Source organism: Podarcis liolepis, assembly GCF_965112155.1.
Source record: "Podarcis liolepis genome assembly, chromosome: 1".
Classification (NCBI taxonomy): Eukaryota; Metazoa; Chordata; class Lepidosauria; order Squamata; family Lacertidae; genus Podarcis; species Podarcis liolepis.
This window is the reverse complement of record NC_139554.1, coordinates 91,343,247-91,368,320: the sequence shown is the minus strand read 5'-3', so window position 1 is coordinate 91,368,320 and position 25,074 is coordinate 91,343,247. Positions and strand designations below refer to the sequence as shown.

At 41.4% G+C, this 25,074-nt stretch overlaps 1 protein-coding gene across 10 annotated transcripts in view; it reads left to right on the top strand.

The window, feature by feature from the left end:
- The window catches only part of SEMA5B (semaphorin 5B), a 369,522-nt gene that overhangs the window by 279,980 nt on the left and 64,468 nt on the right, over positions 1-25,074 (top strand). For 9 of the 10 annotated variants that reach the window (XM_083488884.1, XM_083488881.1, XM_083488882.1 and 6 more), the window contains 3 exons: positions 2,940-3,075; positions 5,474-5,681; positions 9,853-10,060. In XM_083488884.1, coding sequence (XP_083345010.1) covers positions 2,940-3,075; positions 5,474-5,681; positions 9,853-10,060 — 552 coding nt within the window. The remainder of the gene's footprint in view (positions 1-2,939; positions 3,076-5,473; positions 5,682-9,852; positions 10,061-25,074) is intronic. The other variant, XM_083488887.1, reaches the window with a different exon arrangement.

The window sequence follows — 25,074 nt, the reverse complement described above, 5'->3', positions numbered from 1 at the left end:
GTGCTTGGATCAGCTTTATGACTGTTTCCAGATCAGTGATTTTACGGTCATTCCAGCCCATCTTTCACGCTCTAGTTCTGCATCTTTCCGTGCACAAGAACAGTGCAAGCGAGTGGTTTATTATTTGGGCCAGTGTGCCAGCTCTAACGACAGAAAGCTGCAGGGCAATCCAGGGTTGTGTTGATTTTGTCCCTTTGCAGTTCTGAGGGGAGAACTTTGCTATGAAACGTTTGGCAGCTTGTTTTGGAAGCCCCACTCCGATCTCAAACAATCTGCAGTTTTATTTAGACGATTGTTTTTCTTCTTCTTCTCCTTGTGCCTGAAGGCATTAACTTGTCACTCGTCATTAGCTTTGTCTAAAGAACTGCCTTCTGTGAACACGCAACATGTCAATATCACTCAGATACCAGCAAAGAAAGGTTTAGCATGTGGTGCTTTGACAAGTTCAAAGCCTACTGCTCCATTGCTCAGTGAAATGGAAGGATGGCTGTGAGGGGAAAGAGGGAAAGGAGAACACGCAATCTTAATAGTAATGTTTTAAAAGTGATGTCTTGCTTTCTCAGTGGCAAAAAGGCATTTCCCAGTCAACTTCAGATTGAGGTAGTTCTCTGGATTAGTTTTCTAACATGGTGGGATTGTTATGGTGGAAATTTTCTTTGTAGGAACAAATGAGAGAGATGTGGTGTGCATCATTTAAGCATAAAGAAATGTTGGAGGACCTACAAGTAGTTTATGAGGTGCATGCTTTTATTCATTCATTCATTCATTTCATTTCATTTATATCACACCTTTCCTCCAAGCTGCTGATGGTGCCCTAAATTGGTATGATACAATTCTGTACAGGCCTCCTATACATACTGCTCGTACCACAAAGTAGGAATGAAATAGAAGCATGCTTTTTTTTGCTTCTTCGTGTAGCAGCGTCTTTAAAAAAAAGAAGGAAGGAAGGGAAGGACCTTCTCCGCTTATTGCCTGCCTAAAATCACACGGCTTAGATATGTGTTCTTAAGTAATTACTGGTTTAGTAAAAAAATTCTTTTCATAGTAGTTCAAATTGCTACCATTAGCAACTTGATATATAAAGCAGTCATTCAGACATTTACATAGCACGGTGACAAAGTCTGTCATGTTGTTCTGAAAGGGCTTTCTGTATTTTTAGCCTCTTCTTTACAATTTTCAGCTCTCTCTGATTTCCTCTTCTTTGTTGGTCCTTTTCTCTCCCCACCTTTTAAAATAGCATATAAATGTTTTAGAGTCCTCAGCTGGACTCTACAAGCTTGGTCTGATGGCCTTTATGTGGATATGATTCCTGGCAAAGCATGAAATCTCAGCCTAATTTTCTCAACTGTTTAGTGTGAATAATTGTAGCTTGCCTGCATCCCATAGTGGAGGAGAATTAGGAGAAGATTGTAAGGCAGGTGTGGGGAACCTTTGCGCCCCCCCCCCCCAGTGTTGCTGAACTACAGCTTCCATCATCCCTAGCCACTGGCCATGTTTGCTGGGGCTGGTGGGAGTTGTAGTTCAGTAACATCTGAAGGGCCAAAGGTTCCCCACACCTGTTGTAAATAAGCACAATGCCTTTGAGGAATGGGGAAAGGAGTGTGTACAAGGAGAACCTTTTTCAGATGCTTGCCTGTGTTTGTTTAATGACTTACCTTAATAATGGAGAGTAGGCTGCCATTTCAATTCTACACCCAAGGACACACCTTCACCACATGGAGGCTTGCCTCCTAAATGAGGATGCCAAATTGAGAGTGTTGCTTGATTAACTTACCCACAGTATCCACAGTAAGTGATCCTGAGTGCATATTCCTAGTGATACAAGTGACCTGCTGAAGCTTTACTTGTCTATCTTAAAGGGAAGCTCCTCCTGCCAGAAATGTAAAGAGATTTCTGTTTTTTAATACTAATTTGTATATTCAAAATCAACACAGGAAATTTCTTGAATTCACAGCTGAAGTTCAATGACTAGGGAAGGGAAGGGAAGGGCAGTTTCAAACAGTGAGCGTCGGGAACATTTTAGAATTGTTTCCTTCATTTCTATCCCAGCTTTTGTCTGTGGAACTCATGGCAACATGTAAAAGTCTTGTGTCCAGGCAGTTAGTTTCAGGAAGCTATTGCATCGTGCACCTTCAGACCATGTATTGGGACTTTGAGTTATTTTCACCGTCATTCAAGCATAGCATTCCAGATGTATGTGTGGTTGGTGGTCAAGGTTGATGGGACTTGGAGTCTGAAAACATTTAGAGGGCAGTACATTGCCTGCTCCATCCTGTTTTAATACTTCTCAGAATATAAAAAGGCTCCAAAGGCTCATCTAGTCTCGGCATGCTATTCTCACGAGCCAACCAGAAGCTATGATATTATGCATTTTTTATCCCAGATGAGTCCAGATTCTGTATTCCTTCTCCTCTGTCTATCTGTCTCTCCTTGCAATTGGAGCTTTATGCAAATAGCACGTATATGAAATGGTGAGTATCCAATGGATTTGAAGGTCTATAGGCAGGTGTGCTTTTCAGAGGTGGCATTAATACCTTAACAATGAAACCTGTGGAGCTTAAAATTAAATTTCACCTTGAAAAATAAACCAGAGGTTTTAAAAACTAGGCCACTTATAATCAATCAGGATTGATGGGATATCAGTAGTAATGTTCCTTGTGAATTAAGCTGCGTGTGACTTTTCATGTCAAAACTGCTTCTCTTAGTCTTAAATCATGTACAGTGTTCAAGAGGGGCTTTTCAACATCTCCTAATTGTCATATAATCCATGAGGATTCTTCTCCTCCCTTCTGAGGCCTGTAGCCCAGTGCACTTCCTCCTGGTAATTTGCATGCAATTTATTTTAGTGAGATTTGATGTCTGTTATGATGGAAGTGTCAATGTTCTAAAGATTAAATTGATTTTTCTCCTTTTCTCTTTCCTTTTGCCCTTGTTTCCAGAAACAGTATTGCTGCTTCAGCAGTGTGTGCCTTCAATCTCAGTGCTATTACGCAAGCCTTTAATGGGCCATTCCGATACCAAGAGAATCCAAGATCTGCATGGCTGCCAACAATCAACCCCATCCCTAATTTTCAGGTATTTTAATGCAACCCCTCAATTCACTCACATCTCATTCTGTTTCCTCGTTTGATGGGTAAATGTTAATTAACTGGTTCAGTGGCAGCTAGCACATCAGGTGTCTGTACACACAGAGAGAGCCTATGTTCAAGTCCCCATTCCGTTATGAGGCTCCTCAAATTGTCTTGGGCAATCTATTTTCTCTTAGCATAATGTTACCTCCTTAGTAACCACTCTTTACACGTATTACTTGCTTGTCCCTGTCCCCCCCCCAATCTGCAGCCATGTAGTTGTTTCTGAAGCTCCATTCATACATCACCTCCTTGAGCATTTTGCCTGACTAGATCGTATCATTAAGCACTGCTGCTTTCTTGCCTAGATGGGAGAATAGAGAGGATTGTGTGCTTAAATTAGCGCATCTCATCACTTCTGCTTTTGGTTCCACCCACTACAGGCATAAGGCCCTGAGAAAGTTCCCTAGGAGAGAATGTGGCCCTTGGGGTGAAATAGCTGCCTACCCTTGCTATATAAAGTATTGGTAGTTTAGTCTTGTATGATTCATAGTCCTGTTCTTTCATAGTCTTTGATCCTGAACTTCTACCCAGAGTAGACCCACTGAAATTAAGGAACCTAAGTTTCAATTTCATTTCAATAGGTCTACCCTGAGTAGGACTAGCATTGCATATATCCTATAGGCTCTAGGCCTCCCCACCCCTACCTCTGCTGCTGCCCCTTCCTCCTGCAAGTCTGCTCTCAGTACCCGTTCTGTCCCATTTCAGCTATATTTTAGCAGGCAAATTCTACACATTCCTGCCAAGTAGACAGGCGGTCACAAAGGCTGTACTAGTTTGCTTTTCAGGAGAACAATTTATTGTGGCACGTTCCGTTAAATCTGAGTAGCTTACAGTTGAGTTTCATATAGAAAATTAACCAGGGTTATCATAGAAGATCTGGGGAGCAGCATTTGTAGTGCATCAGGGGCAGCCAGGGTGGTGGCCTCTGGGTGTTTTATTTATTTATTGTTCACATTGAAAAATGCTGCTTTACAGCTTGAGGTCATCAAAGCAACGATCAAGATAAAAATAAAATAAAATGCAGGAAATAAAAACTCCAAAAACAACAAATCCATTCCAGCAGATAAATAGTAAATTTTTCATAAGTAGGTCATACCTCAGTAAAAGCCTTCTTAAACAAAATAAGTCGTTGTTGGACTCCACATCCCATCATCCCAAATCAGTGTGGCCAGTAGCTAGGGTTAAGGGGAACAATAGACTAGCAACATCAAGAGGGCACTAGATTGGCTACAGCTGCGGTACATCATCTGCTACATACTAGGAGCCCTCCAGCCTTTGGTTCACTGGAGCAACCGGAAACTTTTATACTGCATGTTCCCAATGGAGCATCAGTCAGGGATGTTTTGGACTAGCTTTCATCCTCAAAAGCGTATAGCCTGTGCTGCAGAGAAGGTGTGAAAAGATTGCAAAGTCAAGATGAGAGTTTTACAAAAGAAAAGGGAATGTACGTGGTGAACGACAGGAAGATTGGAAAAAGAGATTAGAACATTTTTCAAGTACAGAAGGAACAAGAGGTCAATGAAGGGCCTTCAGGAGATGACAAAGGTAATTTAGTGGCTGTGAAGAAACGAGTTGGAAGGGGGAGGGGGAAATCCTCACTTCGTTGTTTGGAGGGTGAAGGAACAATGCCAGAAATCTTTCCTTCCAAGAGAAAAATACAGGTCTGGGACATATGAAATGGAAATTAGAACGAAACAATTGAAAAATACAAGTCCACTTACTTAGCACTTATGCTACCCCTGGTATTAAATGATAAACTTCTGCCCACTGAGAACTGAAAATGCAGTTCGGCAATTAATGGTTTCCCTAACCATCAGAGATGGTTCATGCAGGGGAAAAGGGAGATGAAGCAAAACTGGGAGAGACTACCCCAGTCAAGATTGTGGATTTCGAATTAAATAGGAATAGCAGGGCATTTTATGTCTAGACCTGCTCTAGTATAAGAAGTATCTTGATTTCGGTATGTTCGCATTTCCTAAATCTGCAGCTGCAATCCTGTTCCATCAATTGGAAGGACATTCCTAGTAAGCATGGGTAGGATTGTGCTGTGGATTTACGTTTGTACCACATTGGAGTAGATTAACCTCTTTTAACCTCTTTTGGAGTAGATTAACCAGAAGATTTTTATTTGGATATGTCTGTGTAATATGGAAGAAGGAACAAACTTGCAAATTTGTAATCTGTTTTTATCACTGGAAGCTGTGTCTTGAGATCCATGTCAATATAAACATGACAGTCGGCAAGAACTCTGCAGTAAAAATAGCAAACAAAACGAAAACAGTAGTTAATGTTAGACAGTTTTAAAAGTTGTAAAGAAACACTGCTGTTCTGTTCTCCTTCAGTGTGGAATACTGAATGATGATAGTCCTAATGAAAACTTGACAGAGAGGATCCTTCAGGATGCTCAGCGCTTATTCCTGATGAACGATGTTGTGCAACCAGTCTCTGTAGATCCATATGTCACTCAGGACAACATCCGTTTTTCTAAGCTGGTGGTTGACATTGTTCAGGGCAAGGATACACTATACCACGTGATGTATATTGGGACAGGTAAGTGCTTTTTACACCTGGGAGATTTCAACCATCTCATATGTGGATTTATTAAACAGTAATCTGTGAGTTCCTTACTACATGTTCTCAAATAGGAGAAAGCGTGAGAATTGATCTTCCTTTATTATCTGGGTAGAAACTGAAACAGCATTTTGAAAGTGTAGGCCACAATTTAGATGGCTTTAGGAAGCAGAAGGGATGGGGTTAGGGTCCTGTAGTTAGCCTAAGAAAGAGAATAGTATCTGCTTAAATGGAATTCATTTGCAAGTGAAGGTTTCTGTGAAGACTGAACCCCATCCTGGTGAAGGTTCAGCTCAAAAAGGAGTAGAGAGGTAAATGACATCCTCAAGATAGCTGGTTGACAGTCTTCAGTCGTTTCTGGGTCATGTAGTATTTTTCTATTTCATTGTGTCCTGTTGGAAATGCATATACTGTGTTTTTCGCCCCATAGGGTGCACCTAGTTTTTTGGGGGGGAAATAAAAAAAAATTCTTTATTTTTATTTGGGGGGGAAATAAAGAATTTTTTTTTATTTCCTCCCTTGGCGCGGGGCTGGGGCGGGGGAAGCCCGAGCATCCCCCGACCCCAGCCCCCAGAACAGGCTGCTATCCGCAAGCCGTGGGAGAGCTGCGCGACTTCGCCCAGCTCTCCCACAGCTTGCGGAGAGCTGCGCAAAAAGCCCGAAGCCTGGGGGGTGCTGAGCTCAGCGCGCCCCAGGCTTCTGGGTGCAGGCAGCTCTCCGCAAGAGGTGGGAGAGCTGCGCAAAGTCGCGCAGCTCTCCCATGGCTTGCGGATAGCTTCCTGAAGCCTGGAGAGCGAGAGGGGTCAGTGCGCACCGACCCCTCTCACTCTCCAGGCTTCAGCGAAAGCCTGCATTCGCCCCATAGGACTCACACACATTTCCCCTTCATTTTTGGAGGGGGGAAAGTGCGTCCTATAGGGCGAAAAATACGGTACATACTTTTTTCTAGAGATCTGAAAAGTGTTTTCACGTTTGAGTAGCATTTCTGATGAAGTTAAGAGATGGGAAACAGATTTCATGCTCCACTTTCTGCTTTAAGAGGAACATAGGAAATTGCTTTATCTAGACCAGTGATGGCCAAACTTGGCCCACTAGCTGTTTTGGGACTACAATTCCCATTATCCCTGGCCTGTTAGCTAGGGATGATGGGAGTTGTAGTCCCCAAACAGCTGGAGGGCCAAGTTTGGCCATCTCTGCTCTAGGCAATCTAGGCCAATATTGTCTACTCTGACTGGCAGTAGCTTCCCTGCATCTCTGTCTGTACCTTGTCCTGACTGTGCACCATGCCAGGGATTGAATCTGGAACCTTCTATGTGCAAAACATATGTTCTGCCACTGAGCTGTGATCCCCAAAACTTAGGCACATCTACTGAGTCGTTCCTTTGAATAAAAACATCATGCCAGCAGGGTTCATATGCATAATGAGCTCCAGCACACAAAGAGGTTTCCATGCTCTCAGAATCCACATGCCATTCTTCAAGCTAGTTGCATGTAGTGATTTGCAGACAGACTTCCATGCCCTTAAAGTCTGTGATCCTGGTTTGTTGGCAGACTGTGGTTTATATAGAATTTCAAAGGCTGTCCAGTTTGGATATAATGAGGAGACCTACCACAATCCCATTTACAGTGGTGCCCCGCAAGACGAATGCCTCGCAAGACGGAAAACTCGCTAGACGAAAGAGTTTTCCGTTTTGGAGGTGCTTCGCAAAACGAATTTCCTATGGGCTTGCTTCGCAAGACGACAATGTCTTGCGAATTCCTGCTGGTTTTTTTCCGCCCCTCCCCTTTTTCTAAGCCGCTTATCAGCTGATCCGATCAGCAGATAAGCCGCTAATAGCGCTAATCCACTAATCCGTCAATGAGCTTGCTTCGCAAGACGAAAAAACCGCTAGACGAAGAGAATCACAGAACGGATTCTTTTCGTCTTGCGAGGCACCACTGTATTGCCAAACTTTCAATAGTGGACTAATCTTCAACGCCCAACTTTTTAAGTAGGAAAAAAAGCTTGGAAAGGTGCGCCATGGAAGTGTTGCAAATGGTAACTTCCTTCTGTGGTGGAAACTAAATTAAACATTTTAATTAATCAGAATTTATGTCTGAGCTCCATTTTAAAAAATCTAATAATTCCATTATATATTCGGAATGAGTTGATTTTATGTTAAGATATATGGCCTCTCTAAGTGATGGTATAATTTATCCCATGACTATGGAGTCATCTGTCTCAGAAGTTATCATCTACCAGACAGTGTAATAGTATATCTTTCTACCTTTTACCGCCACTTACTTCAAATGTGATTAGCTTTCGTATATTTCCAGTAACAAAACTGCATAGACAAAAACTTTATTTAACTATAGAACAAATTAACAAAACAAATACTAAATCTTGATCTACGGAGATAAATGGTAGAACTTTAGTGCATAAACTCCAAAGTGAAAATAGCCTCATGGGCTACTGTTAGACAGATCAAGAGCTGATCTGGTATCAGAAATATTCTTATTTTATCTAACCACCACCACCTCTTTGTGGTACAGAGTTGTCAAAGACAAATGCTAACAAACCCTGCTTATTTAAATGGAAGAATTGCTGTTTTCTTGGAAACTAATGGGACCTTTAAATGCTTAACTTTATTCCTTTATTAACTTAGTCTAGCCCATTCCCAAGTCAATACTTGAGGGTTGCAACAACACTTTAAACTGAAACCTATAGATAGAATACTTATTAAAACACTTATCAGATTTAAATTGCATTCCATGCACAATTATCCCATCTAATAAAAGTCATTCCAAATGAGGATATCTTACAGCATTTCCAGAAAATATCCAAGTTCAGGGTTAAGCAAGTTTCCAGGCTGTGGATCAACTACTGAGACTGCCTTGGTACATAGGTAGTACAGTCAGGAACAGCTTTCCTCAACTTGGTGCCCTCCAGATGTTTTGGACTACAACTCACATCATCCCTGATCATTGGCCACACTGGTTGGGACTGAGATCTGAATAATTCAGTTTGGGGAAGTCTGGTCAGTGGAGCGCAGAGCATGGGGGAAGAGGTACACACTCAATTTTGTAAGGCCCAAGATTTTTAGGCCTTTAAAGGACAAAGCACATTTACTTGGAAATCCCACTGAGCTCAGTAAGGCTTATTTCCAAGTGAATGTGCATAGATAACAGTCATAATGTGATTCTAGCATGTGATTAGAAGGCGTATTTGATATGCAGTCCTGAAGTCTGTTGAGTCATAGCTCCCTACTAAGGACCACAGAAATATCACAGCTACATGTCTACTGTTACTTAAACTTACATGGGGGCGTTCCAGCAATCACAGGATGTAGCTGACTGCAAGGATGCAGTTGTGTTTAGTTTGTACTGATTTTCAGATGAAAGTTGTGCAGAATGTTCCTTGGAATCTGTGGCTGCAGATTGATATTCTGCCTACAACAATGTTTTTAAGCTTTAAGCTGTTAGCATATTTAAGATCACACAGCTTTGTGTGAATCAGCCTCTCGGACACATCTACGGAACCCATTCAACCCTATTTGAAAACAACCCTGGGAAATTGTAGGTGTAGCCGAAACTTACTAGGTAGAGATCCTTATATCCTTTAAATAGTTACAATTTGCAGGGTACACTGCTTTAATGTGTAAATGTACCTCTTCATCCCATGTCATCCTTAATAAAGACATATAATTTGTTTATTATTATTTGATTAAACTACTTATATGCCACCTTTCTACATAAAAGCTCAAGGCAGCTTACAAGAAAGGTTAAAAATTATATATTAGCAGTTTTTCAAACACCATTGAAACAGCGGTGGAAATAAGAACACAGGAGCAACTTGTTAGCAAATTCAGTATAGTCATACTTTAGCCTCATTCAGTAGTTATATACTTTAGTCTCATGCACTCTTCATTCAGAATGAATGGGAATCTGAATGCACAAGCAGAGGGGCTTCAACCAAATAAATGGATTCACTTTTTTTGGTTATGTTTTTATAAGTGTATAAGAAGAAGAGAAATTAGAGAGGAGAAAAAAAAATGGTGTCAGAGCAGCCGTGTAAATGGGATGTAGTTAATCTTTACTCTGTGTGCTGGATGATAAACTGAATCAACATCTTGGAGATTTACTTGCCTCCTGTTTCTTCTTGTTCTGCTAGAACATGGCACCATTTTGAAGGCACTTTCTACAACTAATAAGAGCCTAAGGAGTTGTTACTTAGAGGAAATGCAGATTCTTCCTGCCAGCCAAAAGGAGCCAATCCAGAGCCTCCAAATCCTTCACAGCGACAGATCCCTGTTTGTGGGTTTGAATAATGGAGTGCTAAAAATTCCTCTGGAGAGATGTTCAATGTACAGAACAGAAGGGTAAGAAAATTTATGGCTCTGATATATTCCATGCCAGCTTAAAAGAAAAGCATGAGGGAAACGTATTGCAGTCTGATTCATTTTAGAATACCTTTCTTCATCTTTCAGAGAGAGGCAGAAGATTCTGACAGGCACATGTAGCCTATAGAAGCAAAGGGAATGATTTGAAGGCAACTGTTCTTGCTCATTAGCCCTCATTGGAAATTAATCCTGTTTACCAAGAAATTATGTCTGCAAGCACGGGGGTTGTTCAGGTAGTGCCAAATAATGGTTTTGTGTTGAGTGTGAACTGACCCAGTGACTTAGTGGAGTAAATGGGGCCTATTGGTTGAACCTTTACCCCGGACCCGTGAAGTACTAACTGACCAGTGTTACTCACTGAGTTCAGTTCTGTGAAGATCTAGACACCTGCACTCAACTGCTGAAACCTGGGAGTAGAACTAGGTGTTGCTACCTCTGTTTAATATAACACATCTTAAAATGTAAGGAGAAAGGTTGAAGTGTGTGTGAATGACAGTGTATATTTAAAAAGGATGAACACTATACATGCCTGACAAATTGGACAAGAGAGGACAAACCTACCTACCACAGATAAGACTAGCCCAAGCTAAACACAGTGGAGTTTTTGTACTTATGGCAAGCCTTGTTTGAGTGAATACTTGAAGTGTTGCTCTATATCTCTTGTTTCTATCATTTTAAAGTCCCCCCCCTACATTTGCTTTGTGTGACAGCAGTTCAGTGCTAGATGGTTGGAATATTCAGTGGAAGGTAGGTGGTTGCTGCTTGTATACAGCGAATGGAACTTGACATTGTTCCTGGCACATTGCAGAATGTGTGCTTGTTTCCTGTCCTTGCACCACACAAAGGTAAACACGTGATGTGATAGACACACTGGTCACATTCCCATGTTGCATATGCAACATGTAAATTTCAACACTGTAAATCGTAATGCCCTGTGGACTGTACTTCTGAAAATTGGCTGCCCAGATAAATTTGTAAGCATCATTCGGCTCCTCCATGATAATATGACAGCAACAATCGCAGATAACAATGGCTCTCAAAGTGAACCATTCACAGTGGGCTCAGGTGTTAACAGGGTTGTGTTATTGCCCCAACTCTATTCGTTATTTTCATTGCCATGATTCTGCACTTGGTCGAAGGGAAACTCCCCACCGGACTAGAAATCATATATCGAACAGATGGAAAGCTCTTCAATCTGAGCAGGCTGAAAGCAAAGAGTAAGGTTACCATAACTGCCGTCATAGAGCTTCAGTATGCTGATGACAACATAGTGTGCGCACGCTCAGAGGATGACCTCCAAATCATCCTAAATATCTTTGCATCCTAAATATCTTTGCAGAAGCTTATGAAAAGCTTGGCCTATCACACAACATCCAAAAAACCAAAGTGCTGCACCAACAAGTACAAAATAACCCCTCTGCAGTGCCACAAATCCAAATCAATGGTGTAATGTTGGAAAATGCCGATCACTTCTTCAACCTAGGCAGTTATATTTCCACAAGGGCCAACATTGATGCCGAAATCCAGCATCGCCTGACCTCTGCAAGTTTGGCTTTCTCCCGATTGAAGTGCAGAGTGTTTGAGGACTGGGATTTTCGCAGGGAAACCAAAATGCTTGTTTACAAAGCTTTTGTACTACCAACCTTACTATATGCTTGTGAAACATGGACCACTTATAAACGCCATCTCCACCTCCACACATCACTTGGGAAGACAGGCGAACTAATGTCAGTGTACTGGAAGAAGCAAAGATCACCAGTGTTGAAGCAATGATTCTTCAACATCAACTTCGTTGGACTGGTCATATTGTGCGGATGCCTGATTGTCTTCCAAAGCAACTACTCTATTCCGAACTTAAAAATGGAAAGCGTAATGCTGGTGGTCAACAAAAGAGGTTTAAAGACTGTCTCAAGGCAAATCTAAAAAAAAATAGTATAAACACTGACAACTGGCCTGTGAGCTCTCCAGTTGGAGAACAGCCTTTACCAAAGGTGTCATGGGCTTTGAAGACACTCAAACTCAGGACACAAGGGAGAAATGTGCTAAGAGGAAGGCACGCTTGGCAAATTCACACCTGGAAACCAATGTCCCCAATGTGGAAGGATGTGTGGATCAAGTCCCACCTGAAAACCAATGTCCCCACTGTGGAAGGATGTGTGGATCCAGAATTGGCCTTCACGGTCACCTACAGATTCATTGTTAAAACCGTGTTTATGGAAGACAAGCTTACTCAGCTATGAGTGATCACCAAAGAGAAAGATGCAGATCACATTTTTGTGTGTGGACATGTACAAGGTTTTGGGTGCAAACATTAAAAACATTAATTATGTTCATGTGAAATAGTTCTTAAATAATTTGCTTTAATAACAGCTGCGATATGGGACTCCATTTAGATCTTACAGCTGCCCTCCACGGTCTTGCAAGCAGCAATCTGTCCTCTAGCTGTTCATATACCCTTTGTCAGTGCTGTCCCCCACAGGCAGATGCAAAGGGCACATAACTATGACATCACTGTCAGCCTACTCTGCCTGGCAGTCTCCCCTGACATGTACCTTCCAGCATCTCATTGGTCCAGAGTTCTTCAGGTCAAAACAGCCATGCCAACTCAGGTGCCTAGGATTTTTTTAAAAATTGCTTTTTGAAGCCAATCACTCATTTCAGAAGGAAGTGACACCTGGGAAAATGCCACATTTATATTGTCAGCAAGATGGACAGGGAGGGGGATAGGAGTGAATTTTTTTCTGTTTGGTTTTGTTTTCAATTTTCGTTCCTGAGTGCAGGCCTGCCATATGGGAGTCACAAAGACAAAAGGTTTGTGTGTCTTTGATGACCTTGCCTCAGAGCACTTGCAAAAACGTTGACAGGCTTTGAATTTTCACTAGGCTTCTTGAGATGAATGTTATGCCCAGCAAGTTAAAGTGGGTGTTGGGCACTAAGCATTAGCTGCTTTTACAATGGATCTGGGCAGTTAAACCTTGTGTTTGTCAGCTGGCAAAGTTGATCTCCTTTTTGTTCCTTTTTATTTCTCCTATGTAGATAAGCATTTTGAATGTCACGTAGCCTAGTTCCACCAACAGCATATTAAAAGCTCCCCATTTCTTGGGGTTATTTTGTTAAAATATAAAAAAGAGGCAAAATTCTGATGCCAGGACGTAATTGAGCCCAGCTTCGTATTCACTGGACACATAACAACCTTACTATTTCAAAACATTTAAAACTCTGCTTGGAACTGTTAAGATATATGCAAAAGTACTCAGCAATGGCCATCTTTGGTCAGGTACTAGGGTCTGCTCTTGCAGAAGTGCTTTTCCTTTGGTGAAGCTTTTTACTTTCTTGTCTCTGAATTAATAGAAATCTTTGTCTAATATAGATTTCTTAAACTCCTTTATTTTCCCAGAGAGCCAATAGAAGACTTAGTGGTCTGATCCTCTGTAGCTTTGTGTGGCCACTCACCTAAATCTTTTCTTTCTCATCTCTCAGAAACCTAAATGGATGAATTTTATGCCTACTTGATTTTTCAGGGGGGAAATGCCAATTAAGCTTGTTCTGATATTTTCTTTCCCAAAATCTAAAACTCCCATTTCCTTCTTGTTTTCCCCCACCCCTTCAGTCTTCTTAAGTATCATTGTACCCTTTAAAGAAAAATGGCATAATTACTTTAAATACAGCAAGATCAGTTAATGCATTAAAACCGGGATTCTTATTCTCAGAAGTGGGCAGTGTAGAGCGGAGCGCTAATCCAGTCAAATGAGAAATGGATGCCTGCTGCAGCCTGCCCACATCTTGCCATACATACTGTAAAAACCCAACCTTGTAGGAGAGGCCATCAAGGCAGGAATGGAATTAAATAAATGCCTAAATAACTCTTTCCATACAATGGTTTAGGGAGAAAGAGAGGATAAGTGCTGATTGAGTGAAAATCCTGTCTATTTCATTGAGCCAACACAATATTTGGCATTTTAAATGTTTGATCCTAGTAATTCCCTTTGCCTCAGTTGCCCCCCCCCCCACTGCTTGCTGATACACCTGCATTATTCTTGGCCCCTGTGGAGCACTGATGTGTTGAGCCACAGGTCTCGCCCATCAACTCTGATGGTGAACACTCATGGCTGGCCATGCCCAGTATGGCAGCATTCCCCAATCTGGTGCCCTCTTTTTCTCCCATCATAGACATCTCATTGGCCATTGTTAGAATGGATGTTGGATTAGGCCACAGAGCTCAGCAAGGTCTATCTTGCCTGGGTTGGATCGGTCCTGCGGAGATCCCTTCGTGGGCCGGATCGTGTGCATGCGTGACCGTGTGTGCCTGTGATTTTCGGCATCTGTGCAGACACAATTTTCAGTGCTGCGGAAATGAGTCCCCGTGCTGCGCTGGTTTAGTGCAGCGCACAAGTGGGCAGCTCAGTTTGGGAGCCGCTCATGGGCCAGTCAAACGACAAATGTTGTTGCTGTTGTTGATTGCTGATTAACAATGTCCTTGCATTCAGTTTGATCAAATCGGTGTGATCAGGAAAGTAATACAATGCTGGGGTTTCAAAATTTACAAGTTCATCATATGGTCTTCATAACAGGGATGTCGAAACCCAAGCAAAAAATGCCAGTTGTACAGAATCTTTAAGGAAACAAAAGAAGGGACTGTGCTATTTTGATAGACGGTTTAATAAATAAATAAATATCAGCATTGTAAGCGTATTTTATTAATATCCTTTGTTTTGAAATATTTTCACCCACACCCACTTTCCCCACTTCCTAGGTATAAAGGCGACAAGTTCCCCAACTAACTTTGTATTGGTATCAGCACTGGGTTGTATCAAGAAAGATGTTTTAATTTCATCCATTGCTTTCTACCTGGCACTTCTCCTGGGCAGTGATTTATAGCCTCTTGTTGTTGAGTCTACGTTTAATACATGCCAATAAACTAGCTGCAGGAGGAAGGCACGGTATCCCCCCTCCCTTTCCTTTCCTAACTTCTTTATGTCATCTCTCTCAGTGTGTGTGTGTGTGTGTGTGTGTGTGTGTGTGTGTAAAAAACTAGCTTCTTGCAGAAACTCCATCTTCAGCACTATTTTTTTTTGAAAGTTACTTGTTAAATAACATGGGGATTTGAGGGAGCTATTATGCAGCAGGAGACTTCGTGCCCTCGAGGCAGCAACACCACAGCCCTGTTTGTTTTCTTTGGCTCTGTCCCACTTTGCCGGGGTAGCTGTGAGTTTGTGTGTTACACCCTCGAGGCTGATTGGGAGGTCATGATCATTCAGGGTTTTGGAATCCTTGGTCTGGCTCCAAAGCGAGGAAGGGAAAAGGCATATCAGACATGGAAGAAACATTGATCTTAACATTGATTAAACCTAGGTGTTCTGGCATTCTCAGCAGATGTTAGGCTCCGGGATACACTGGAAACTCTCAAAGGTATAGCAAAAACAAGAGCAAGGGTGAGCAAACAGCACTTCTGGCATGTTCTCCTTGCTTTGTTTTCTTCTGCAGCCTCTGATGAATCTTCCAAAGGGTTTACTCCCAAGGTTTGTGCTTTGCTTTGTGCTTAAATACTGTGGTGTACAGTATGTATATGTTTCTGCTGATCTGTCTCAGCTAGATTTGTTTTCAGAGCATGATTTGGCCAAATGTGTGGCTCAGCTTGTCTGTAGGATATTTCCCACTGTGAAATAGCCTTCATGCTCTTCTGAAGTTACACTTTCAGAGGAAAATCTGAGTGTCTCTGTGTCCTCGGTATCTGTAGCTCAGATTGTTAGCAAACACTATCTTCTCACGTAGGATTGTCATTGCCTATCCTAGATACTGTGACCATCCTCCATTTTTGGTGGTAGTTAAAATGTGGGATTTGTTCCCACAAGAGGCAGTGATGGCCACAAACTTGGGCAGCTTTAAAAGAGGATTAGACAAATTCATGGATGATAAGCCTACCAGTGGCTACTAGCCGCAGTTACTATACTCTCCCTCCACTGTTGGAGGCAGTTTGCTTTCTGAATATGAGAAACCACAGGAGGGGAGACTCCTGTTGCCCTCAGGTCCTGCTTGTAGGCTTCCCATGGGGGCATCTGGTCGGCCACTGTGAGAACAGGATGCTGGACTAGATGTGCCATTGACCTGATTCCACAGGCTCTTCTTATATCACGTTGATGTTTTCACACCAAACTATTTTTATCAGGATATAGGTGACAAAAAGAGAGAAAATGAGCTTCATGGCTGGCTCTGCTGTTAGGCAGGGTGAAGCTGCCGCCTCAGGCAGCAGATGCTAAGGGTATGTGCTGGGGGGGGGGTTGGGGGGTTGCAGTAGTCCTCCACCATTCCTCCCTAGCTGCTTCTTCTAGCCCATGGGTAGGTAAACTAAGGTCCGGGGGCCGGATCCTGCCCAGTTGCCTTCTAAATCTGGCCCACAAACGGTCTGGGAATCAGCGTGTTTTTACATGAGTAGAATGTGTCCTTTTATTTAAAATGCATCTCTGGGTTATTTGAGGGGCATAGGAATTCGTTCACCCGCCAAAAAAATATAGTCTGTTCCCCCACAAGGTCTGAGGGACAGTGGACCAGCCCCCTGCTGAAAAAGTTTGCTGACCCCTGTTCTAGCCATTCCCCTCTGTCAGAGCTATGCGTGCCACTCAGCCTGTCTGCCTGGAAGACCTTAAGCAATGCTTCTAGCCTCAGTTTTGTGTGGGGAAACACTTTTCTCGTTGCCAGTGTTTGAAGTAAGATCAATTGCCAGTCTTACCTCAGTACATAGAATGGGGGTGGGGGAGTGCCATCTTCTCCTTTGCCTTAGGCCTATGGCACCAGGCCTGCCTTAATGATCTTGTACGCTGCTTGAGACAGAACTAGTAAAAGGAGTAATTTCAGAGGTGCCTAGCTTCCAGTTTCTGTATGTCTTTCACTTAAATGCTAGTGAGTTTGGAGACTGTTAGGTGGTGTCAGTGTGTTATTCTTTTAAAGCTTGCTCGTTTGATATAGAATAGCTTTGTCTACTTACCTCTTTATCTCTACCTAACTGGTCTAAATCCAGCCATGATGGAGTGAAGGTAAAATACAATGCCACAGTGAGCGAGGTGAAATTCGTTTCATCCTAGTACTGATTGACACTGAGTAAGCAATATTGTCAAAACTTAAGATGCCTGCAGATGCTGCAGAAGAATAACTAGCCTGATGTACTGTAGTCATAAATTCAAGTGGAAATCCTTCACAGTGTGCTCTTAGTATTTGTTTTACTTCCACTAACTTTCCGACCCTTGGTTAGCAGATGTGGTCCACAGTTTATCAACAAATTTGCAGATAATCAAAGTGGGTTCTGACATGGTGATGTAGAGAAGTTGTGGGGTGATGCAGCTTGCTATTTACTTCAGTGGATTTTTCAGTCTGTGCAATTAAAAAAAGTGTCCACCCAAGCCAGGAGTTTGTTAGGCTTCCCTGCTTCTCATGCTACGTATACACTATAACTATAAAGTCCATTCAAAGCACATTCTTGTCCTCAAAGAATTCTGGGCACTCTGTTCCCAGCAACCCTTAACAAACTATAGTGCCCAGAATTTGAGGGTGGGGGGAGTAAATGTGTTTCAAATGCACTTTTAAAATATAGTGTGTACTCAACCTCTGTGTTGTACAAAATAGAACCTTTGTCTCCCTCCTAGTAGGCATATTCATCCAGGGTAGGGAATTGCAAAAGTTCTCCTTGAGACAGCAGAATTAAGAATTAGGAAGTATCATATGCTTCACCATAAATGCCTTGCTAATGTCATCTGCTAGTAGAATATAAATCACTAAGAGAAGTTCCACACATCTTCACAAAAATTGTGTCGATTTTCACCACTGCCAATTATTGTACCAGGGTAATGGACAAATAGAAGGGAAGAAAGAAGGGGAAGAAATGGAGGCAGTGAGAGATTTTACTTTCTTGGGCTCCATGATCACTGCAGATGGTGACAGCAGCCACGAAATTAAGAGACGCCTGCTTCTTGGGAGGAAAGCAATGACAAACCTAGACAGCATCTTAAAAAGTAGAGACATCACCTTGCCAACAAAGGTCCGTATAATAAAAGCTATGGTTCTCCCAGTAGTGATATATGGAAGTGAGAGCTGGACCATAAAGAAGGCTGATCGCTGAAGAATTGATGCTTTTGAATTATGGTGCTGGAGGGAGACTCTTGAGAGTCCCATGGACTGCAAGAAGATCAAACCTATCCATTCTTAAGGAAATCAGCCCTGAATGCTCACTGGAAGGACAGATTGTGAAGCTGAGGCTCCAATACTTTGGCCACCTCATGAGAAGAGAAGACTCCCTGGAAAAGACCCTGGTGTTGGGAAAGATGGAGGGCACAAGGAGAAGGGGACGACAGAGGACGAGATGGTTGGATAGTGTCTTTGAAGCTACAAGCATGAGTCTGACCAAACTGCGGGAGGCAGTGGAAGACAGAAGTGCCTGGCATGCTCTGGTCCATGGGGTCACGAAGAGTCGGACACAACTAAACGACTAAACAACAACAACAAAATGGACAAAGTTTAAAATGAAATGAAATGCTCAAAAGTCCCGTCTTTCTACAATCTTGGCTTCTTCTAGTCATGCTTTCTTACTATGACCACCCAGTTGTAAAATTTCCATTTTCTATAAAATAAATATGCTAAGTTGTAGCTAAAATTTTGCACAACGAGAATGATATTCTTAGCAATCCCAGGGATCATAATTCAGCATTGCAGCAGATAAACCAGCATAAGTGTGTGGTGTTTGGTCTCCGGTTTTTCAGGTAGTATGTTTGATTATTCAAACCTAAAATGTTTAAATTTGGTGTATTATCCTAAACAACTTGTGAAGAGGCCCTATGCCTCTTTTCCCCATACATTTTTGGACATTAACTTTTTATTCATTACATTTTTAAACTGTTTTCCCTGTTGTGCTGCATTCATGTTTGCTTACAAATGATTAAATGAAATGCCAATATATTACATAATGCAGCAATTTGTTATAAACTTGAAAATTCAATATTTCCAGAGGGGGTTGCAGCAAAAACCGGCATCGGAGCCTTGTAGCACCTTAAAGACTAACAAATGTCTTAAACATGAGCATTTGTGGACTAGGGCCCACTAAAAATTACACAGGAAACATTCCATATTAAAGTAACAAAGGCAATTAGTGAAAAATAGTTATCTGTATAACATTATCCAGTTTAATTTAAAGCCAGCAACGTTCCAAACAAAGACAGAGGCGAGAGTACATCTCTGGCAGCCATCCTCACATGGAGAAATTCCAAGAATAATTGATCTATTTATAATGTTCATATGCACACTTCTGATTCCAAAATAATTACATTTTGTAATCAAATATCTCCTATTTTACCAGATTAGATCTCGGTTCAAGATTAGCTTTATTAGGCCCAAGCCAAATGTTATCCAAGAGATGCATGAACAGTGTAGAATGGAAGCCGCTGTGGGAAGCTACCAAGGAGGTTCTGGAGTTCCCTCCAGCCATTTTCCTTTTCAAAATCATTTGCCCAGTTGCTCCTGCATCTGCTGGAAAAATATGTGTGTCACGTCTTATTCCTCACATAACAGTGAAAAAGAGCTAGGGGGCTCATTTTGAGCAACCTTTCCCCTCACGCCTTATATCAACTGTTGCAAACCTAATGTCTGTGGGGAGTGTGGCATCTGCGGCAGCCTTCTTTGGTATGTCCAAGATGAACCATAACCACCAGATTTTCTGCTGCTTTTTTTTTTTAAAAAAAGTATGTTTCTAGTATTTTTAGATCTTGAGATATAAGGCAAAAAAATAAAGATACCATTCTCCACATGTTTTGTGAGGAATTAGGCAGTTCCACCCCTTCAATATTTTAGTCTCCCCCAAAACAGCAACAACATGTAGATGCCCATGCGGGCATGAGACTGTGTGTGTGTGTGTGTGTGTGTGTGTGTGTGTGTGAGAGAGAGAGAGAGAGAGAGAGAGAGAGAGAGAGAGAAATCAATATTGTGTTATCTCCCCAATCAGAAACAGCAGGACATTGCTGACTTCCTGTGGTGAGTCTGAAGTTGGCCTGGAGTAGTGGCAAAGCAATAATGACTGTACCCTCTCTAATGTTGCATTATGCCACACACCCCACAGCAGCCAGGGCCTAACATTAAACCATTCCTTCTTTCTGGTGAGTCTTACAGGACATTACAGGGAAGCTAGAAATGTATGCGTTTCCCCATCTGCCAAATTTCTGCCTGAATCCCATGAGGCTATCTAAGTCTTCTAAGAGAAGGTAGAGCTATAGTATTTTCTTCTGTAAGGGACTCTTCAGAAGTACCGTATTTTTCGCTCTATAACACGCACCCGACCATAACACGCACGTAGTTTTTAGAGGAGGAAAATCCGTAGGCATGCCACCCATAGGCATTTCCTCCATAACACGCACAGACATTTCCTCTTACTTTCTAGGAGGAAAAAAGTGAGTGTTATGGTGCAAAAAATACGGTATATTTTTAGGTGTGTCAGCCAGTATGTTTTAAGTGTATGAATGTGAAAAAAATATGTGTTTGCAAACACATATGTTAAATGTGTGTACTCATTAGTGAACTGCATCCTGTTTGTGATGGATGGTTTGTGGCCACAGTTCAGGAGCAGATCACTGCTTGATCCAATAGTGTTAAAGAAAAGCCAGGTGCAAGAATAGCAGGAGGAAGTATGTTACATGTCATTCTTCTCTCAAAATGGAAGAAGGAGAGGCTACTAAGACAGAATCTGGAAACTTCTCATCCATGGCTTTTTCTGAAAGCGTAGCTTAACACTTACAATTGCAATCCATTGTTCAGGTGGAACCATCCCTAAAAGCCATTTTGTTCTTCTCAGCCAGAGTTGTATAGATACTTTTCCTATTAGTCTCATTCCAATTACAACAAACAATTGATTCCTTTGGTCCTTTAGCTGCACTAGTAACATATGATTGCTGTGGCTTCAGGATAGTATCTGTAATTTACTCCAACATGTTCTACATTTTAAAACAAACATTATAACAACTTGCAAGAACAAAATATTTGAAATAGGTACTCTCTTTTCAAGGGACCTGTCCCAGGGGCAGTACTTTAGGGTAATGGCAGCTGCCCTAAGCAGCTGATTTGAGCTGCAACCTTATATGTTGGCAGTAAGGACTCTATTCTCTCCACAATTCTCATGCCGTTTAGTTCAAGCTTCTGTATTTATGGCAAATGTGTTCCTCCTTAGTTTTAGTGAGCTGCTCCATTTTACAAGGAGCTGAGATATACATACTTTTGGGAGGCGAGGGCTTCACTTTTCATCCATTTTGTATGGGGTGTATCAATTTTTTAAAATAAAAGATAAAGTTTTTTAAAGCAAATTCCAAGCAAATTATTATAATTAATTGGTTAAAAAAAGATTTATACACTGGCTTCTGACCAAATGCCCTCCAGGGCTGCTTACAAGAGATGATAATACAAATTATATTTTGGTTGTGACCAGTGCTTTAATAAAAAGAAAAAGGTACTGGTCATCATGAAATTATTACAGTAAGTGCCACACTTTTAACAATTGGGGAAAGGTGTCAGTACTGAGTGCCTCCAGGAAAAAAGCGCTGGTTGTGACTATTCAGTCACACAGATGCTACTTCGCCTTTAGACTGAGAAATCCTGACAAGGGACTGGAGCAAAGAGAGCTGGAGAGCATTAGAACCAACAAGCAGAGGGACTGAGAACTTGGAATAGGTGGTCAGAGTTGAGGCCTTCAGAACCCTGGACAGGTCCCAGGAAGCAGAGGACTTGATCTTTCTGTCTTGCTCTGTACTATCTGTACCACCCCATGCTCATTTGGCACCACTACAAAGAGGAGTTTGGAAGGTATTGCTTCCATTTTTATTTTTTTTACTAAATGTAGCTTAAAGGTATATCTGAATGTAGGAAGACTCTTGGTTAGTCTTATTGTTTCCTAAATCATGGTTTATGAAGCTGGCTTGTTTTAGGTTTCGGATGTAATGCTAAACTGTGCTTAATCAAAACGAAGTGGAACTTTCTGAGCACCTTGCAGCTGTGCCAGGAAAGGGGGAGTTGATCATGTGTAAGCTTGAAACTCATGATTGGTATGTAAAATTGTAGTTTAAACATGTGAATACGTTTAGCTTGGATAAAGAGCTGTCACATGAAAGGTGGAACAAGCTTGTTTTCTCTTGGTCTGCAAGGTAGGACCCAAACCAATGGCTTTAAGTTACAAGAAAGGAGATTCCAACTAAGCATCAGGAAGAACTTTTCTGACAGTAAGAGCTGCTCAGCAATGGAAGGGACTCTCTTGGAAGGTGGTGGACTCTCCTTCCTTGGAGATTTTTAAGCAGAGGTTGGATAACCAGCTGTCATGTATGATCTAGTTGAGATTCCTGCATTGCAGCGGGTTGTAATTGATGACCCCTCAGGATCCCTTCCAACTGTACAATTCTCTGGTTCTATCTATGCCAATTAGCAATTGTTTCAAATTAGAAACAATTGCCGCCACCATCTTGTAGACTGCATCATGAGAAGGTAGGGTGTAAATAAAAATAAATTCACTGATTTCCACCAGACACCAGATCCAACAATCTGAACAGCCCTGAGAGAAACTGTAATAATTTCACTTCCATTTCTCCTCCCAGGGCCATACTAAATCGGCATCAGACAGTTGTGGTGTTGGTGACTCCACATTTGAACAAGGAGACCTCCTTTTCTTGGATAGTTGAAGTTGGGGAGGTCTTGGTTCTTTCACCAGCCCTCTAGTTAAAACCCCTGGTTGCTGCTCTTCTCCCTGGGATGCTTCCTTCTGTGGGATGTTACATTAAGGTGTAAGCCTGTCATGGTTAGGAATGGGATTGTGCTTCAACACCCAGATTGACTTATTCCCTACTCTGGAAAAATGCTCTGTCTCTTTCATTACTGTTTTTATGGCCTCTGAGTTTCCACTTGGATGACTGCCCTTGTTGCTGGTTGCTTTTTCTTGGCAAGGCAACAGGAGTTCAGATTGTTGTATTTTTTTTAAACAATGTTTATGAAGCGGTGCTTATTCATATATTTTTAATAACTCTCTCTTTACCGATGCAGACATAAATCTAGATTTAATCAGAATTTCCTCAGGGTAGCATTCATCTTCATATTCGAGCAAAAGTAGTGTTTATTTTATTTTGTTCCTTTTAAAAAGTAAATTACTCTATAAAGAACTCATTGTCACTAGGAATGATGGAAAGGTGTGTCAGGGAATAAGAAATGGAGTAATTTGCTATGTATATTGTTTGAGGCCATAATCTGAGAAGCTGCCATCAATTACAAAGATACAGAACATGCTAGGGAACGAGGGATTAACCAGTTAAAGGCAAGCTGGAATCACTGGTGTGAATGGAGAAATGAGGGGTAATGGCCCAGGGAAGCCACGAGTCTTATTTCACTGTTGCTGTCAGCTTTCCAACGGCCTGGAAAGTTGTGTTTAGTTTCAGAGGTTCTATGTAAGGGCTTAATAAATGTATTCATGAGTACACATGTGAGCACACCCATGCACAAGGACAATATAAATTGTGAATTTTATGTTCTGAAATCATAAATGTGTTGCAGAGGTTAATATACTAAAAAAAGAAAAGAATGTCAAATTAATAGTGCACAATTAACTGTGATGATTGACATTCATATATAAATTGGGATCTCTATTAATTTGCAAAGTTTTTAATTGTTATTATTTTTAGGGCGCAGTACCTTCCTGCATCAGTTCTCCACTCTGCTGCTGTTTAAATTTTATGTTGATTTTTATTGCGTTTTGAAGAGTTGATTAATTGTCATTGTATTTTAATGTTTAATGTGTAAGCTTTCCAGAGAACACTGCTATTGGGCAGCGTATAAAAACTATAAATAAAGAATTAATCTCTTCCAATCAGTAACACATAACCCTACTTTTCCCTGTACCTTGTGTGCATCCTGATTCTTTTTAAAATGTCTAAGCAGATTTGGAATTTTCGTAAGCATTCTATAACTTCTTAGTAGCTGAGTCAATCACTATTGAAGGCTTGTTTAAATTAATGGAGCTTTTACAGCAAAATAGCTACAGAGGTTTCAAGGATTATCACTGCTTTCTTGTTCTTTCTTTTCTCAAGCTTGCAATTGACTCACTCATCTGTTGTTAGTAAGTTGGCCTTGCAGCTGCTTGTGTTTGTTTGTTTCTGTACAGGATGAGTGTGTTATCAAAATGCACCTCTAATTCTTACATTATGTGCAATGCAAACAGCCATTTCTCATTTACTTCAGCCATATGATCTATGATTGTTTAGACTTTTACAAGACTCTGGATTTTCAAAATTTTAAAAAACAAAGCTTGTTTAAAAAGTATTTGGAATTATGTTTTGCTCCCTCCCGCCCCCCCCCCGCCCCCGGCAAGCAGCGGTGGGAAACAACCAACCAGTTCTAAAGATGTAAGAGGCCTGGTATATCTTTAGAACACAATGGCTTCTAACTAAGAAGATGCTAGGAAGCAAAAGTATTATGGCAAGTGACATGTGTATTTCTGCTCCCGTCATCTAGTATACTGATGCTCTGATGAACTAAAAACCTGCCAGTGTCAACTATGCATTGCTATTGATGGACTTGCAAGCAACTCCCTTGGTTTCTTATCACAGAGAAACCTGAGGGCATCTGACCTCAGGGAAGACAGACTGTGCCAGCTGATGGGATGTGCTTATGACTCAGAATGGTTGTCATTAGGTTGGTTGCTTGTGCATCACCCAAAAAGAGCAAAGGCATCACCAAGAAAAGGGCACAAATTTGTAGAATCAATACACATAGGTGCCAATTTAGAAAGAATTACTATAGTTTAAATAAAAATGCAATACAGTTTATGAATGTTATGGATATAACATTCCACCTAGAAAGCACTCCAGGAGCCTTTTAAATGAAAATTAAATTCACCATAATTGGAAATACTATGACTGCTCAGTCTACCTGCTGTAGATGGGCAACTTCAAGGGTCCTGAGTCTTCCTTCTTAGGAGTCTTTTATCTTTAAAC